The 16780-nt window shown below is 43.6% G+C and overlaps 1 protein-coding gene and 1 long non-coding RNA gene across 7 annotated transcripts in view; one reads left to right on the top strand and one right to left on the bottom strand.

Annotated features, from left to right (window-relative positions):
- osbp2b (oxysterol binding protein 2b) overlaps positions 1 to 16780 on the bottom strand; it is a 42178-nt gene that overhangs the window by 24361 nt on the left and 1037 nt on the right. The window contains exons 1-3 of one of the 6 annotated variants that reach the window (XM_076099705.1): positions 13640 to 16780; positions 13481 to 13528; positions 11502 to 11710 (exon numbers count right to left, since the gene is read on the bottom strand). The exon at positions 13640 to 16780 is cut by the window's right edge and continues 441 nt beyond it. The exons of 1 other annotated variant lie outside the window; for it this stretch is intronic. In XM_076099705.1, coding sequence (XP_075955820.1) covers positions 11502 to 11710; positions 13481 to 13509 — 238 coding nt within the window. In that variant the 5' untranslated portion in view covers positions 13510 to 13528; positions 13640 to 16780. Of the gene's footprint in view, positions 1 to 11501; positions 11711 to 12920 lie in introns of all 6 variants that reach the window. 4 more of the 6 variants (XM_076099710.1, XM_076099704.1, XM_076099706.1 and 1 more) reach the window with 4 other exon arrangements.
- The window catches only part of LOC142957739 (uncharacterized), a 5797-nt gene continuing 1540 nt past the window's right edge, over positions 12524 to 16780 (top strand). The window contains exons 1-2 of the long non-coding RNA XR_012956155.1: positions 12524 to 14339; positions 15328 to 16780. The exon at positions 15328 to 16780 is cut by the window's right edge and continues 1540 nt beyond it. This is a non-coding gene — a long non-coding RNA (uncharacterized LOC142957739). The remainder of the gene's footprint in view (positions 14340 to 15327) is intronic.

Genomic DNA, 16780 nt, shown 5'->3' on the forward strand with positions numbered 1-16780 from the left:
GTCTGAGCGAGAGCAGCACAGGAGAACGAGGCGAAAGGGAGACGGGGACTGCATGCAGCGAGGAGCGCAGGCGAGAGGACACGCTGCTCTCTTTACAGCATGAGGCGCTGCATTGTTGAGGGAGGCTGCAGTGATGCGAGCATCCATGGCGACAGATGACAGATGCCAGGGAGAGAGGAAGACGGATGGAGGAACGACAGCTACCTCTCAGACACACGATGAGGAGGAGATAGCCGGATGAGGAATGTTTTGTCATGGGACAGATGGAGAGGAGTGTGACAGCTCCTTGCTAATGTTTAGCCATAGCTGTACTGACCCTGGTTGACTTTACTCAGGCAGCCCGAGGTGCAGAGGGAGCGGACCGCCCCTGCCTCCCAGCAGCCCCGGCCCTTCATCCCACTCTCTGCAGGCCTGATCCCACTCCACGCTCCCTGAGACGCAACGCTGCCCTTGGCCTCTACATAATCCCAGCGAGAAGGGGACAGAGGCAGCGACTTTCCCTGTTCAGCATTGCAGCGTGCACGCACATACATGCATACTCACACACGTACATACAGTACACAGACAGGGGAGCGATGCCGGGCGCTCCCTCCTGTAATTCCTATCTCCTCTCGTGCATTGCTTCCCTTGCTTCCGGAAACTCTCGCGCACACGGGATACACACATTCACAGAGCTCGGCACATTTACAATTCTCCTCCACATGCTTCTCTCAGTGCAGTGCAGATTGGTGAGGAAGGGAGAGAGAGAGGGAGGGAGGGAGGGAGGAAGAGAGAGAGTGAGTGAAGCAGAGAGGAGATAGAACTCTGCAGCCAGCACTCATCAACACAACTAGGACCAGAATGCATTGCTGCTTTTCGTAGCCAGACAGACAAAGCTAACTATTTCAGGAAAGCGAAATGGCAGAGATGGTATTAAGTAAATGTTATGTCACTTTAAAACGACACCACCAGGAGATTATGTATGATGAAACGCAGGGGATGAAAAGATTTCAGATTAAGTTTCAACATATAGATTCTAGAACAAGTGCAAAAGGTCAAATAAAACATACGTCATTGATTGACATGTCCTTCCTCTGATATATCAGAATCTCTTTACAGTGCTGATCACCAGCCGCTGATGGACCACTTTATCTGACCTCCTGCAGACGGGTCAGTGTGACTCAACCAATACAGCATCATGCATACTGTCGTTCCCCCTGAGCTGCAGTAACAACCCTCACTGCCTCCCTTTTCAAAGCAGGTGAAGGTTACCTTTCCAATATTACCGTCAGTGTACATATCACCACCAGACTGTAACTCAGTGTCACCCTCTCCTCAAGTTTACTGTGGGCTTCTGTGAGCTCCAAGTAGGGCAGTGCCGATAGTTCATAAAAATGCTGCTCATTCACTTTCAGCTGAATCACATCATGACGTACAGCACGACCGTGTCCTATCCGATCAGATTTGTTCTGTTTGTCAAATTCTAGATTTAGAGCAAGCTATCATAAAAGATAAATCAAAATTTGTTATTGAACTTTTTGTTTTACACATAAAGTATGAAGAGTTTGATCTCATGTAATGTGTAACAATGGAAGACAGTTAAATGCTTTGATCACTTTGGTTATAATGTGATCGTGAAAATATTTTTAATATAATTGTGATAACTATTTATCACCCAGACGAAGGGCTGGACGACAAACCAAATGTATCACATTAGCAGTATTGTGAATCCCCTGCTAATCTAAATATACTACCATTTAAATAATCTGAATCCCATAAACTGAAATTAGCAACAACAGCCAATGAGATCTAATGTCGGTCCAACCAACCATCAGCTCAACGTTTAGAGGTTATACTGTAACTAATCCAGACAAACGTATGAAAAGAAAGCCAGCGCAAGCAAGTACATGTCATACGCTGAGGTTTTAAAAAAACGCATAGTTATCATCATTGACATAAAGGTTCATTGTTTCAGACATTATTGTTCAGACCTTGTTCAGACCTTGTTCTGGTGATCTCGTGTTTGAATATGTTATGAGTTTCTGACCACGGCTTTAGTTTTAATTACCTCTAGTCATGAAATATTCAGCTCCAAGGGCCTTCATTTTTGTATGCTTATTGCTTACTATATAGATTTTTTAAAATGTTGTTGAGGCAATGGCCTTAACATACTCTTTAGGGTGTTATTAACAATAATCACTGAATGTTAGTTGTACAGGAAACCCTTCACTTTGGATAGAGGTGTGATAGTGAAAGGAAGACAGCTTCTCCCGAGTCACAAATCTATTTAACAGCTTAAAGTTATCAGTAATGCCATTAATACCTCCGGGCCATAGCTGCAGAGCACGGGCTGTCACCGTTTCATGATGCAACACCAAGTCCTTCTTTCATGGGCAACAGCATGGATACAATGCACACAATCAGCTGTGGAAATGTGGCCAACAGTATGCAGAGTCCCTCCCTTGATTGAAAACTGCAACAGTATCACATGAAGCTTGTCTGCTGTGCAATGCGTGTTGATTCAGCAAAACACCCGATAACAGCAAACACAGGTAACAGGGGGGGGGCTGCTGAGGACTGTAAGTGAGGCGAGAGAAGTGCTGACGAGGAAAGATTGTTGGACGGTAAATAAATAACATCCCCTAAATGTCCCGGGGCATGTTCAAGGGGGGCGTCGAAGCATGAAACCTCAAATAATTTCCCACTTGACCTTCATCATTTCTTTTCTTCAATACTGTTGAGTTTAGCCGTGCAAAGAGAGCCAACACTGACTGGTGCATACAGACGCCTCTGTGTGGGGGTATCCGGGCTTTTTGGGTGTATTTTTAAGTTGTAGTCAAATACTCTGTTCTTTCTGTCATCTGGTTTTCAGTCATTATTGTTAATGTTAAACACTTTGAGCTGCATTTTGTGTATAAAAATGATGATGTGTGGGTAAATAAAGTCACTGTTGAAGTTGTCTGAATCCCATGTGGTGCTTAATAGAACTGTAATACTGCTGTATTTGATTTCACATTGTAAACTACTAAATGTGTTGATTATCAAGTAGCACAGAGATGATTATACAGTATCTATAGTCAGACTGTTCTTTCAGGTACCAACACACACACACACACACACACACACACACACACACACACACACACACACACACACACACACACACACACACACACACACACACACACACACACACACACACACACACACACACACACACACATACAATAAATGGGTTTTTAAATTGCATCTAAATTATATTAACGACATTTCCCTTTTTACAACAAATACAGCACCTTTATTTCTAAACATAGGTGGCTCCAATCTATACAATATTATCTCCATGAGAGGGATCACGTTTTAAGAAATGCACTGGAATCTGGAGTGAAACCTAAGTTGCTCCAAAATATGAAATGATATTCTTTTGAAATCCCAAAGTTCATCAGAAATTCAGCCCCACATTTCCCTGTTTGTTTACTGGATGAGACAGACGAAGGCCGACCCATCTGAGGGACAAACTAAAGTGTAAGGGGCGTTTAAAGAGCACGAGTTGCAGTTTCATTCAGCAAATTAGTGCAGGAAAATCCAGGAACCCAAACACTCCGCACGGCCTGAATGCACAAGCACCGAGCTCATTAAAACCAGTTCAAACATCTCAGGAAAAAATGTTTCGTTGTGGGAAGAAAGTCATTATAACATTCTGAGTTTCAGACCTTTTAGAAACATTTTGCTGTGTCAATTCCAGCAGCAGCAGCGGCCATTGATCCATGCCACAAGACCACATTATGCCAACACTGTGACCACCTAATGGGCCGACGCTCCTCTTGGTACGATAACAACCCGCCTATCCAAAGGAGGTGGAAGACCTTTAATTAACCACTAATGTAAGAGTTAAGAGTAATTGTTTCCTGCGTCAGCCTGCACTGGCTCACAGTAGAGAACCCATGCGTCCCCTTGATGGTTTAGTTCTCACAAACAGACGCAACATTCATGTCGATGCCCGACGCTGCAGTGAAATTACAGTTGACTCTCGGTATGCTGGGGCAATGAATCATCCGGCCCGGATTGATCTTAGTCATCAAAAAAAACTGGAGTCCAGGTAGCATCTTTGTGCGACGGATAAAAGTACCTTTCTGTGTCCTGAATAAAGATGCTACTTAAGTATTAATTATTAGCAATAACCTCAAACAAATGCTCCCATGGTCACTGACCAGAGCTGCAGAGATGAGCAGTGTTTTGAACATTTGCTCATTAAAGTATAGTTTCAGTTCAGTGGTATTTGTGGGATGTCTCGCATGCACAGTTTAATTGGCTTGAGTTCAGGACTCCGACTTTCCAAAGACTGTGGAGGAAATTATTTTTTACTTATTACTTCTTTTTGTGCTAGCGTGTCATTATCATAATGTGAGACCTGACCAGATTCAGATCCTAAACAGATGTCTTTACATTTTGTTGTATGAGGTCAGATTAATGTAACATATCAAAACAATACATTTGAATGTCCTGAACTTCATTTGCAGTGTATTGTTTTCAATGTTACATATATGCGTCTTCAAAGATTTAAAACGTGCTTTGCAGTTCAACAAGCCTTACAGTCGTTTACCTTCTTATCTCCACCAGGCATAACCCCGAGAAGAGGTTATGTGTTCGATCGTGTTTGTGACTGTGTGAGTCCGTGACTCAGTCTGCACATCTGTGTTTCGTGAATGCGGCCAACTTCGCCTTCTTCTGCTGCAGCAAACTGCATAATATTTTGGGAGCCCAGTTATGGCTGCATAGGATCTCTCGTGGTTGCGATGACTCACACTTTCTCAAAACACCTTTTATTACCGGTTTTATACTTCCATTGACTGCTTCTACTAAGTGCACCTTTGTAGTTGCAGCAATGGTTTCAATAATGAACTGCAGGTCCAGTTCCTTTCACAGAAAGTGTTATACCAAAGGTTCACATGCTGCCTCGACTGTAGATGTCTTGAATAGAACCTGTTAAGTCGTTGATTACCTCCGCCAAGGAACGACTGGCCTGATTATCATGAAACTTAATGAAAGGGTGAAGCGTGGGCTAAGGAAGAACACATTATATTTCAGAGCAGATCTGAATTGCGGGTCGGATACAAACTATATTTTTCACTTATGGAAACAGCCTTGGTGGAGGTCTGCGCTCTCCAAGTGCCCTTCTACTTTTTTCTGTGTTTAGTGTTTTTAGCCATATAAAATGGCATTTCCATCACAATTGCGTCTACTCAGACTTGGTTCAGTATTATCACGACATAATGCACCAAGTATTATTCTGTGAACTGAATGAACGGACTGATCCCTCTTTATAAACCTGCTTCATATCAGCTGTCCTCACCGATGAGTGTGACTTCTTCTCTATCGTTCTGACAATCTTCATCATCAAGTCAAACACGTCACCGGCTCCACTGGTATGAACTAACCAATCCATAGATGCTCACAAATAACTCTGTTTATTGCTTTGAGTTTGGCTGAAAGGGAAACTTCATTAAAAGAAAAAAAAGCTTTCATCACTCACTGCCCGTAGCATAAAATGCCAGACAGATAATTTAAACGAATATTACTCACAGAGAATGGAGCTTCCAACAGTGGTGGCCTTTCAACAGCAACAAAACCGTGTCCAGCCCACTGTGGCAGATTGCAGTGCTGTGGGAAAAACACTCTCAGCTCTCTTAGTTGGCATAAGCAGCTTCACCTGACCAGCGAAATCCACCCAGAGGATGAAAAAGGAGGAAACTGAACCTCTATTTTCATAGCTGACCGCCTTGCACACCATTTACCTAATTTAAGATTTAATGACCTGCCTGCATCTGGGTTCTCAATTTCTCAACATACTGCTGATAAAGCAGAAAGGCAACAGAGCGAGTGACAGGGAGAAAATGGGTGTCGACTGTCTGGGCCACAATGTGAGCTCATTAATGAATTCAAGTTTCATGCAGCATGCAGCCACTGAAGAGAAGAGCAATCCCAGTGCAACAAAGGACGGCACAATAATCCCAGTAAAGCAGCGTGGATCCTGTAACAATGCAGGGCTTCAATAGCGCTGTACACTGACTGTATGATGCATGATTAGTATCATTCATATATCCAATTAATTGAGTAAACAATAGTCTAATACCAAGACAGCCATGTCAGAGACAAGACCAATACAAGCACATTATTCAAAGCATATTATCTAGCTTACACACACACACACACACACACACACACACACACACACACACACACACACACACACACACACACACACACACACACACACACACACACACACACACACACACACACACACACACACACACACACACACACACACAATTAATAACAAGCAGCAAGGAAACAGATTCTATATCTTCTATATTCAAGGTTTGGTCCGATCAGCTCTGATAAAAAATGTAAAAAAGTAAACAACTACCACCCACCATTTCATCTAATCGGTGTTCTGACGCTTTCCTGTCATACTGTCAAGAAGCAGCGGTAGTGTGTGTGAACCATTACATTACAGTCGAGTATAAACAGGTAAACAGTGCCTTTTTCCTCTAACCTCACAATAGATGAGAACAACACCTGTAACCATAAAAAGTGTCTATTTTTAAAGATGGCAACAACTTTATCCTCAGAAAGCTTAAAAAACTGAAATAAATAAAAAGGACAAAAATTTCACCACTAAAATGTTTTAACAAAATGCGTTAACTAAAACGAGAGTAAAACTGTAAAACAATCAAACAAAGCGAAAAATAATACCTAAAACTAAAGAAAAACCAATATGTCCAACTGTAAAATGGTTGTTTGCTCTTTCAGAGAGAGGCTGTGGTCACAACATCCATCACAACTCCTTCAAACCACGTCTGCAATGTAATGGCACGGAGATATTTGCAAGTAAAAAGAAAGCCGTTTTTAGTGCCATTGCATGATAAAAAGAGATTGAAGTGCCATCCTTATTCTGTCCAGACATCACTCACCTATTGGTGGGACATTTTAGAGTCCATTCAACATATAGAGTGGTTTCAAAATACAATAAGACAAAAGAGAGAGGAGGAAAAAATGTAAAATGCCGGCAGCATTAAGTCATAAAACAGGCGGCAAGCCCAGTAGAAACAGGACAAAGACAACAACATAGACACAATGGAGTTTCAAAGAGCAAGTCAGATCAGTGGCTTAGGAAGCGGGTGGCGTGTAACTCCAAGATCGATGGTGGGTGAGTGCAGTTTATGGAGGAAGTGTGAGTTCAGAGAGGTCAAATCCATCATGAGACAGCCAGGGTTTGATTTCACAGGGACACTTGGCTGTTACGTTCACATTTAAGAGACAGAAAAGGAAGACAGAAGTTGAATATGGCTGGAAAAAAAGAGATAGAAAAGCACCCAGAGGATCATTTCTGTCCGTTTGTTTTGTTACAAGACTAAACTCTGATCTATTCGTGTCCGTCTCCCTCGTCATTGGGGACTGAGCTGATCTAGCAAAGCAGCCTCTGCCGCCACACGCTTTTACATCCAACACAAATGAGGACGAGTGATTCGTTACACAGCCGATCTGCAGCAGAACTAACTGATGAGAAGCATGCCATCTGTCCTTTCAAAGTAGTGCAGGTGGTAGAATACAGTACTTTAAAACAGGCTTGTTTTGCTCTATTTAGATTAATACAGTAGGTGTGAATCTCAGTTTAATTGTATAGATCTGTCATCATAATACATGTGTTACTTTGTTAGTGAATCATTATCTATTACGTGTAGAGTGGTACTATAACACCAACACAGCCTTAACTCGGTCCTACGAGTCTCCTGCCCTGCGCAGAGAGATTCATCCATTTTACAACGGAAAAATGTTGTATACATGAGAGCAAAACAATAAATCAAATACATTATTCAACAGTGTTTTCATTCTCTGCTAATGGAGAAACATTTGTACATGTTAGTTGTTTACTTTCTTCAACAATTATGTTTGTTTTTTTATTATTTCAAACCAGTTTATCGCCTGAATGAGCTCTGGGACAGAAGTCTACTGTATATGCTCTTTGTTCAACATTGAAAAATCACTGATCTCCTTGATTCATCCACTACAATTCCGCCAATATATGTTAATATAAGCTACAACATGTAAACACAGCTGCATCTAATCACTTAAACCAGATACACATGTCTGCACACAAACACGCACCCACATTCCTGAGCATAGCGTCAACGGAAGGAAAGCCGGATACTCACAAGAGGAAAACTGCGCCTTATCCCGTCTCTTTTCTTCCCTCCAGACTTTGCAGGACAAAGGCGATGTTTTAAGCAAAGAAAAGAGTGAAAAGGGAAGAGTTGGAGAAAGCAGCAGGTCATTCCATTCAGAACTAAAACCCCCGCTGGATGAAAAGGAGAGTAGACGGCTTACTGAGAGAGAAAGAGGGAGAGGGGGTGGGAAAACCAGACCGCGACTGAGAGGGTGGCTAAAAGAAAGAGGAAGAGCTAGTGCCGGAGCGAATGTAGGGGGAGAAAAACAGGGAGACAGTCAGGACCAGGAGGGATGGGGGGGGGGAAGAAACGACAAAGGAAGCTTGTTTGAGGAGGCTGACCTAATCTTGATATTCTGTTTCAGGACCATGGACAGAGCTCTACCTTTTACTGCAGAGGGAAATGCTGGGATGTGAAATAAAACAAAAAAAGAGAAAGACAGAGGAGAGGTATCAGAGAAAGATAACACAGGCAAAGGGATAAATGGAAATATCTGAAGTAACTGAACCCCGACAAGTAAATCACGTGACTACTGGTTAACTCACATAAAACCAGAGTCACTTCAAGTGAAATGTCACCCAAGGACTCAATGCTGATGCAGATCAATGCACTCAAGATACACATCAGCTTGCATGCTGGGTACATCAGGGTGAGGTGCAGGGAGAGAGCACTTTGGATCTGTGGCTGCTGGTGTTACTGCCTACCTCAACTGTATCTGTATCTGTGTGAACTCAGCTACAGCCAGACAAACCACTAACTGGATAACTGGTTCCACCATCTTCCACTGAACCTTCCCAGTTTCCACAAAAAAAATCACCATCAAAAGCATATTTTCACTGGTGTTAAATTCATATAGGAGCGAATGTCAGGCTTGCAAATTCAAGCCACCACTGGAACCAGTGATTCAACGGGCTGTGAGCTCACTTTCACAAACACGTGGCAGGAACAAGGCAGGCAAACACATGAGAGAGGTCCTGTTTGACGTGAAGGCAAACACTGCCACCTGCTGAACGCTTGCCCCAAACTGCAGGCACTAGCTTCAGTAAGCCGTTACAAATCCAATCTAAACCTAAAGTAGAACAAGATGCACTCAAGGAAGGACGGGCAATTTACAGGAGAGGGCTTCTAAATAGAGACACCAGCACTAATGAAAAATTCAAGTAATTGATTCAGGGTTCAGGTCAGTCGTATGCAGACAAAGAGCGACTTGAGATTGGAGTTGAAACAGGAGTTTTACGGTGTGTTTTTGGATTTGAGATTTTACATGAAAACCAGAGATGGCTAATAAACAACAAGCTACATCAAGGTTGTCAAGTTATAACTTTGGTCGCCATCTACACAGATGATGGGCTCTGGGTTTACACTCTGCTGAGGAGATCGATAGGAGCTCTTTACTCCACTGACAGAGAGGGGAGGGCAGGTTAATGAATGTCACTGATCCATGTTGTCTTACACCGTGTACAGAAAGAGATGCTGTGAACGAACAAGTATTCAAGAGGTTCCTAATGACAGTGTTAACATATATACAAGGTGCCTTAAAGGCAACAGTGTACCTGGTGTGACGAATGGCATCAGACCGACTCTACAGCATCTCAGACACACAGAAGCAGGTGTCTTTGTGTGTTTCCATGCATTTGAATCTCAACAGTTTGCTAAGAATGGTGGGAAGAAAAGCATCAGTTTGCAGTTGCTGTCGTGTCATATTTGTTCTGAGAACAGGTTGCCTGATATCAAAACTGTCTCAGGAAAAGCTGCTGTTCACGTCAATACATTTCAAACAGATACAGTACGTTTTTATTTAAAAAAAAGGCATTTGTAGCTACTAGATCCTGAAACTGGATCCTTGAATGGGCCCAAAAGGGAACACTGGTGGGAAATTAAAAATGAAAAGTGTGCATGTCTTTCTGTATATTCTGTGCCTGATGAAATGCTCTTTTTGTAAAGTGCAAGGTTTGTTCAACACAGAAATTTATTTAAAAGGGGACAATATATATATATATAAAAAAAAGGAAAATCATTTTGTGGCGGGTGTACTGTAGCTTCATCATACTGTAGTTGAAGTTGACAACAGACCATGCTGCAGAACATATGCACACACACACACAAAATATGTAAGTAATTCAATGTGTTGAAGGAGTCCAGTCTAGTAGTGTAAGCTACGTGTTTTTACCGAGGAGCGGTTGACGCGCTGGCTGTAAGCCTACGTTACCACACGTTACCCATTGATGTGCGCTGAGTTAAGTACAACATTTACAGACATGTTCTTCTTTGTAGAATGAGAGTCTGTTCATTTTGCTTTGCGTTTTTCGTAAAACCAAGTCTGTTTGCTTCCACCGACAATCAAACGCACCATTTGCAGAATGACAACAAAAGCTGTTACCACGACAGCGGTCGAAACCCGTTGCCCTTCCGGGGTCAGAAACACCCGACGACAGTGATTTCAGTACCTACATACTGTACCTGAGCCCAGGTTATTAGTACAGCGCCACCCAATGTTTACACAAAGAACAACAGTTACATTTCTGGATATTTCCAACACCATATTTGTCTCTCACAGCCTTCCCTGTTCAAAATAAAAATAAACCAACATTACTGTGTTGCTTCCTGGCAGTGGTGTGCTAAAAAGCACTCACAGGCTCCCACAGTCTATATTTAGTGATCTGGCTTTCAAATTGAGGCCAGAGGAAAATATAGCCTGTCTCAGTCTCTGTAGACCCAGTCTGCAAAAGACTGGGGCGGAGAGAGAGTCCTTGGGATGATGCTAGGGTAAAAAAAAAGTGAAGAAAAAACAGTCCTCCAAGGCTTTTCCCACAGCCTTTGACCTGCAACACCCAATACAACCATAGAAGAACAAGTCCCCTTGGAAAGGAGAGTGATCTGCTGTCAGGCTGAATGGAAGCCCAGTTTCCACAGTACCATTAGCATACTACTCCAGTGTGTTTTCCAACTCGACTAAGCAGACAGCGCTGCCCTCTCCTGGCTCCTACTGGAATCTGAATTACATTAAAGAAGGAGGGCGGTGAGATGAAACACCTGCTGAATAGCAAATATATCCAAATATCTTCGCTGGCCTGAGGACCGTGCTCAACATGCTGGACTAGTGCTGAACACACCTTTCACCTTGGAACTAACTTGTATGTTTACCCAAGACTGTATCAGCCCAGCCTTTATTCATCAAGGTTAAACCTCATGGGTGTGTTACACTTTAACAGCTTGCACTTAGATTGTAAAAAGCATTCCACGCAGATTATATTTTCCATTTTAGTAGCCGCTCTCTCCGGTTGCCCTTACCAGACTGATCGTTCATCATGCGGATGGCTTTAGCTTTAGCCAACTCCAGAGCCGTGACCCATCTCTGCCGCTCCACCTCTGTGCTGGCCTTCAGGTGGTAAGTGCGGCCTCCGCTGCTCAGCACAATATTGCAGGCGTCCTCCGTGTCGATGTGTGCCGTGGCCAAGTTGATTGTTCCACGGCACGTATGGGCCATCTCTGCCTGCGTCCTGCAACCAAATAACAGGCGAGAGAAAGAGACAGAGAGAGAAAACAAGGAAGAGCTGAAGGACTTTTCTGTCAGTCAGAGTATTGCAGGTGAGGTAGTACAATCGGCATTCCTACGGCAAATACGCACAAGCAGGGAGGCTAGGAGGGACAGAGAAATGCCACAGATTATATAAGGATTCACTTTGAAAGCCAAGCAGCAGTGGAAGCACTTGGTTATTTAACTTTACACATGCACCTTCTCTGTAGCACAATCATCCATGCATGAAACCTAAACCTGTATTAGCTACTGTTAAAAAGAATATTGGATATTTTCTAATTCACTCAGCGTGGCCTGTCTGCCCCGCTGCAATTGTGCTGAATTGTGGGTATTCTGTGTAGCCTCCACCAACACCAACTGTTGCACAGTCAGTGGGCCACAGTAGTGTAGATAACAAGGCCATTGTCTGCCTCCAAGCCTCTGTAGCTCGCAAAACCAAACAACGAATAGCAGCGTGAACAAAGAGAGAACAGAGTGCGAGAGCTGTTAAAAAAAAAAGAGAGATAGCGGGGAGGAGAGCCAAAGCAGCAGAGCAAGAGATTAGAACAAAGAGCAAGAGTGTTGTGCGTCTACTGCGGCAGTCTAAGCCAAATGTACAGGCCGTGTGTTTCCAAAAGCATCTTCCAATAACACAACTGCAGTTGTACATCGTCCAAAACAGAAATATACTGTAGAATGTAATCATTAGCATAATCATGTGGTAGGTATTCTACATCATGTGTCAGGTTTTCATACATGATTCCTGTTAGGAAAGAGTTACTACAACTATGATTAACTGAAAAAAAGAAGAAGATTCAAGCCAAACATTGCAGATTGTGTGGTGGGAAGCTGTCTGTCTCTCATTCTGTGAAGCTAAGCTGCAGAGCAGGCTGGAACAGAGAGCCCCACAGAGAGCTGAGCGTATGCAGGTCTCCGCTCCAGCCACAGACAGCTGATTCTGCTGATTAACACCCTCAACCAGAGAGCAGCGGCTAATCAGCGAAAACACATGCTGTGGTGTGTGGTTGTTTCAAATTAAACAAAAAAAAAAACGTCCTCAACCCCCGGTGTCACATGATTGCCCGTCCACACTCTTAGAAACAGCCACCTTGAAGCATGCAGCCATGCAATCACGTGGATGCAGCCGTCTGTGGGTGCTAACGTCGGTTCATTCATCCTCAGTGAGCTCTCACCGCCACAGGCAGCTGCCTCCCAGCAGCACTAAACCTTAAGGCCAGATCCGGTCTCGGTTGACACTGACAAGGTGGCTGCCGCCTTATTAAGTCAGAAGTTGAAGTGCATTTTAAGTTCTGCCAGGCAGCGACTTCCCTCACACCGCTTCTACTGGCTGAAGTCAGGTCTTGTTATAATGCCAATCCAGAACAAGCACTTCAGTGTACCACTCTTCTGCCGGGGCTCCGTACGCATCGGTTGTGTAGACGATGTCGCACTGGGGCCACGCGAAGCTGTGCGGAGCCCGGTTTTCGGCCTTGCCGAGCCCGAGCTCAGCTTCAGAGTCCTGGGTGTGAGGGGGTTAACATACGGAGTGTGCTGCTGATGAGTAAGATGAGACCCACACCGATCGCTTCGGCCCTGTGGGAAGGCGAGGCCATGCAAAGGCCATGAAATATACAGTCAAGGAAACTACAAAAGCTGGGAAAGAGAGACTACAGGAGCGTTAAGGCACTAGTAGGGGAAGGTGAGTGGGGGGGCAGCTGAGGGTCCTGCATGAGCCAGGAGAGAATAGCTTTACCTGTCAGTCCCCTGTGCACATATCCTCATAAAACACAAATCCACCGATCTGGAGCATGTAATGACAGAACAACAACCAGTGAACAACACAGAACAGACGGCCATAAGCATGAGGAGACACACACACACACAGACAGGCAGAGGAAATAGGACACAGTACCCAGAGCATGAGAATGTAGAAAGGTTTTGTTGTGGCTGGGGGCTGAAATATCACAAGACATGGAGGGAGAGAGCCAGAGAAACGCTGCGTGTTGTGCTGAAGACAGAGAGGAAACATGAGACAAGGAATCCAAGGAAATGATACCGCAACATGGACAGCATGACATGACCTGCTGAAAGACGGAAACAATGAGATGGTGAGAACGTGGCCAGACTCCCCTGCTCTCTTTAATTTGACTCTGCTGCTCTCACCTTTACATAAAAACACACACCGGCCGGACACAGGGACGATTTTACACACACACACACACACACGCACTGTAGCCTTGTGCTGAGACCAACTAAGAGCCTATTAATGAGATTAGATCACGGCGTCCACATCCCTTGCTCCAGTCATTCTTCTGATGTGCCACTCTAACAGGGTTCAGGCCAGGCTCTACCACGCCTCCCTGCACCGGGGGAGCCGAGTGTGCCAGCAGTAACACAATAGCCTGCCTTTATAAAGGGACACAAGCGGTACCGAACCCCCCACTGAGCACCTAAACTGATACTATCTAGTTACTATCCTGCAGCTGAGAAGAAAACATGGCCGGCCTATGAAAGCCAAGGCTGGATTCACTGATACGGAAGCTCCAATTGCACTCAAGGCTTTAATGCTCCATAATCTTCCCTGAAGCACCAGGCCGGCTTTGCTTTAAGAGGTGAGTAAGTATGTGCTGAGAGTATTAAAATTGGGAGGAAAAGTCAATTAAGAAATTAAAAGTGAAAGAAGTGCAGTGCGGGAGGGAGGACAGAGGTCTTGTCACACGTCCTGGTGAGAATTGCTCAATGAGGCCATTTCAGAGGATCTAAACTGAAGCAGATGAGACACCAAGGCTGATATAAAAACAGCCAGCCTTGCAATGTCAGGGCCAAACGTAATCAACAACAAGTGCAATGTTGAATCTCTGTAAAAACTCATTACACTTTAACAGACGCAAGAGCTGAGTGTGTCAGTCTGCTCACAGAATCAAAGCATTGATTATGGTCCTCCATCGCCCTTTGGCTTCTCAGCAACACGTTAGAGCGCTAAGCCTCTGCTTTGACATCAGCACGCCTTAGGAATGAAAGGGATCTCTCAGGTTATTGGCCAGACCTCTATATGTCAGTCTCTAATGATGTATCAGCAATACAAACTGATCTGTTAAAAAGGGCAAACAGATACTGAACACTGCAAATCAAACAACTGGTCAACGAATGTTAGGCTGCATCTAATGCGACATGTCGCTTGGGCTAAAGTGCAGCCTCCCATGATAATAGAGTTTAACCACTTATGGAATGTCTATCCATCTAATCCTGTAATGTATATACTTACACACACTTATTCAAAGTGACATTATTAAATCCTTTTTACAAAAAGGGAGCTACATGTATCTCAGTGCTTCAACTTCAAAGACCACAGAAATACTGACAATGTTGTTGTACACAAAGTGTAACTACTAAACTTAAGTGTTATTATAACAGAGAGTTGTAATCGTAAGGCTATATATATTAAAACTGGCTTATTTCTCTGCATAATCGTCTCATAATTGTAGGACAAGACAAATAAATGTTCTGCAGAACACAATAACCACTTGACGTACAAAGACGACAGTTTAATTAACATGCTGTCACATTTGTCTGACTGCTACCCTTTCACTTCCCTCACAGTAGAAATGTGCAGACATCGGTGGAGGGGATAACTTGTGCTCTTCACTGCCTCTGTGCTCAGATGTCGTCGGGCTACCTTTACTTCAGGGGAAACAGTCACCTTACAACATAATGGACTATTAATAGAGGGTCGAGAGGCAACAGGCATCTTTCCTTTCACGACTATCTCAGGCAGCAGAAGGGCTTTGGCTACTGTACCTACGTGTCAAATAGCACTGCTGACATGTAAAGACAATAGACTGTAGCATGGGATGAAATGGGCTCTGAATGTGGTTTTGATCAGGTTTTTCTACAAGTACAATCAGTAAAGCATGTTCAAATCTAAATAGTCATATTTTAGGATGACATTTACTGTATGACTGTTGGAAGTGCAAGGAAGCATAATGAGTCAAAATGTTGCCTTGCAGTCAGAGGATCCACACTCAATCCTCCATACTGGCAAGAAGAGCAGTGAGTCCCTCACTCCTTCATAGTCGATTATAGACAATCATCCTTGAGGTTCAGCTTAGTGTCACATTTATCATTTAAATTACTGCAAGCAATTACAGGGTGCATTACCATATTAAGCTAGAAGTTGTTTTTTTATCATATCTGATTTGTGAGGTCACTTAAACTTTACAGACAGCTTTGACAAATAGTAGTGTTAGCAGATGAAGGTTAACTTCACTCTGCTGTGAACCATTTAATTATGAAAACTGGGTCAGACCGGGTGAACAACTGCTGCAACGAATACTCCATCTCTCCTTTTGTGTGGACCATACACAGGTGGTTCAGGGGTTTCCTGGTTTGGCATCGTTAACTGTTTCATACCCATCTCATAGTGCAGAAATATCCAAATGTTGGGTGTGTTGATGTTCTGGGAAACAGAGACATTTTGGAAGTTAACTTAATGGGAATGAATGATGGGTAAAAAAACGCTCTGAGTGCACAAAGGGCAGTGTGACCCAGAAGACGATACAGCAGAGTATTTGAATGTTGCCAAAAGCACTAAAAGTTAAAGCAAGAAGGATGGTTGAACATGCAAGAGCCCGGCAATGAAAGCAATGAAAGGTAGGCCTCTCAGCTCTTCTGTGACAAAATAATCACAACCCAGAGGCTGGCCTCAGGGGAAAGCACTGAAAATGCAAGAAGGTGGAATATGTTGTTGTTGCCATTGAGGAAAATTAGGTTTGGATATATTTGATGGACCTTCACAACATGCAGGACTCTTCTGTGTTGAGGCGAACTGAATAGTTTCTCCACACCTGTAGAAACACGACTCCATGGCGAGACGCACCTGAGCCACAGGTGTTGAGCTACTGTATAGCTAGCGTTAGCTTCACAGCTAGCAACTGCGTGATCAACGTGCAGACAGAAATACAATGATGATGACGATCATGTACAGTTATCATACTAAGTGACGTCGCTCAGTGACGTTTGTTAATTGGATGAATGAATGAATTTCGAAAAAAAA

The sequence above is a fragment of the Anarhichas minor genome, unplaced genomic scaffold, assembly GCF_050575085.1.
Source record: "Anarhichas minor isolate MPS153535 unplaced genomic scaffold, ASM5057508v1 ptg000025l, whole genome shotgun sequence".
In the NCBI taxonomy this organism is placed as follows: Eukaryota; Metazoa; Chordata; class Actinopteri; order Perciformes; family Anarhichadidae; genus Anarhichas; species Anarhichas minor.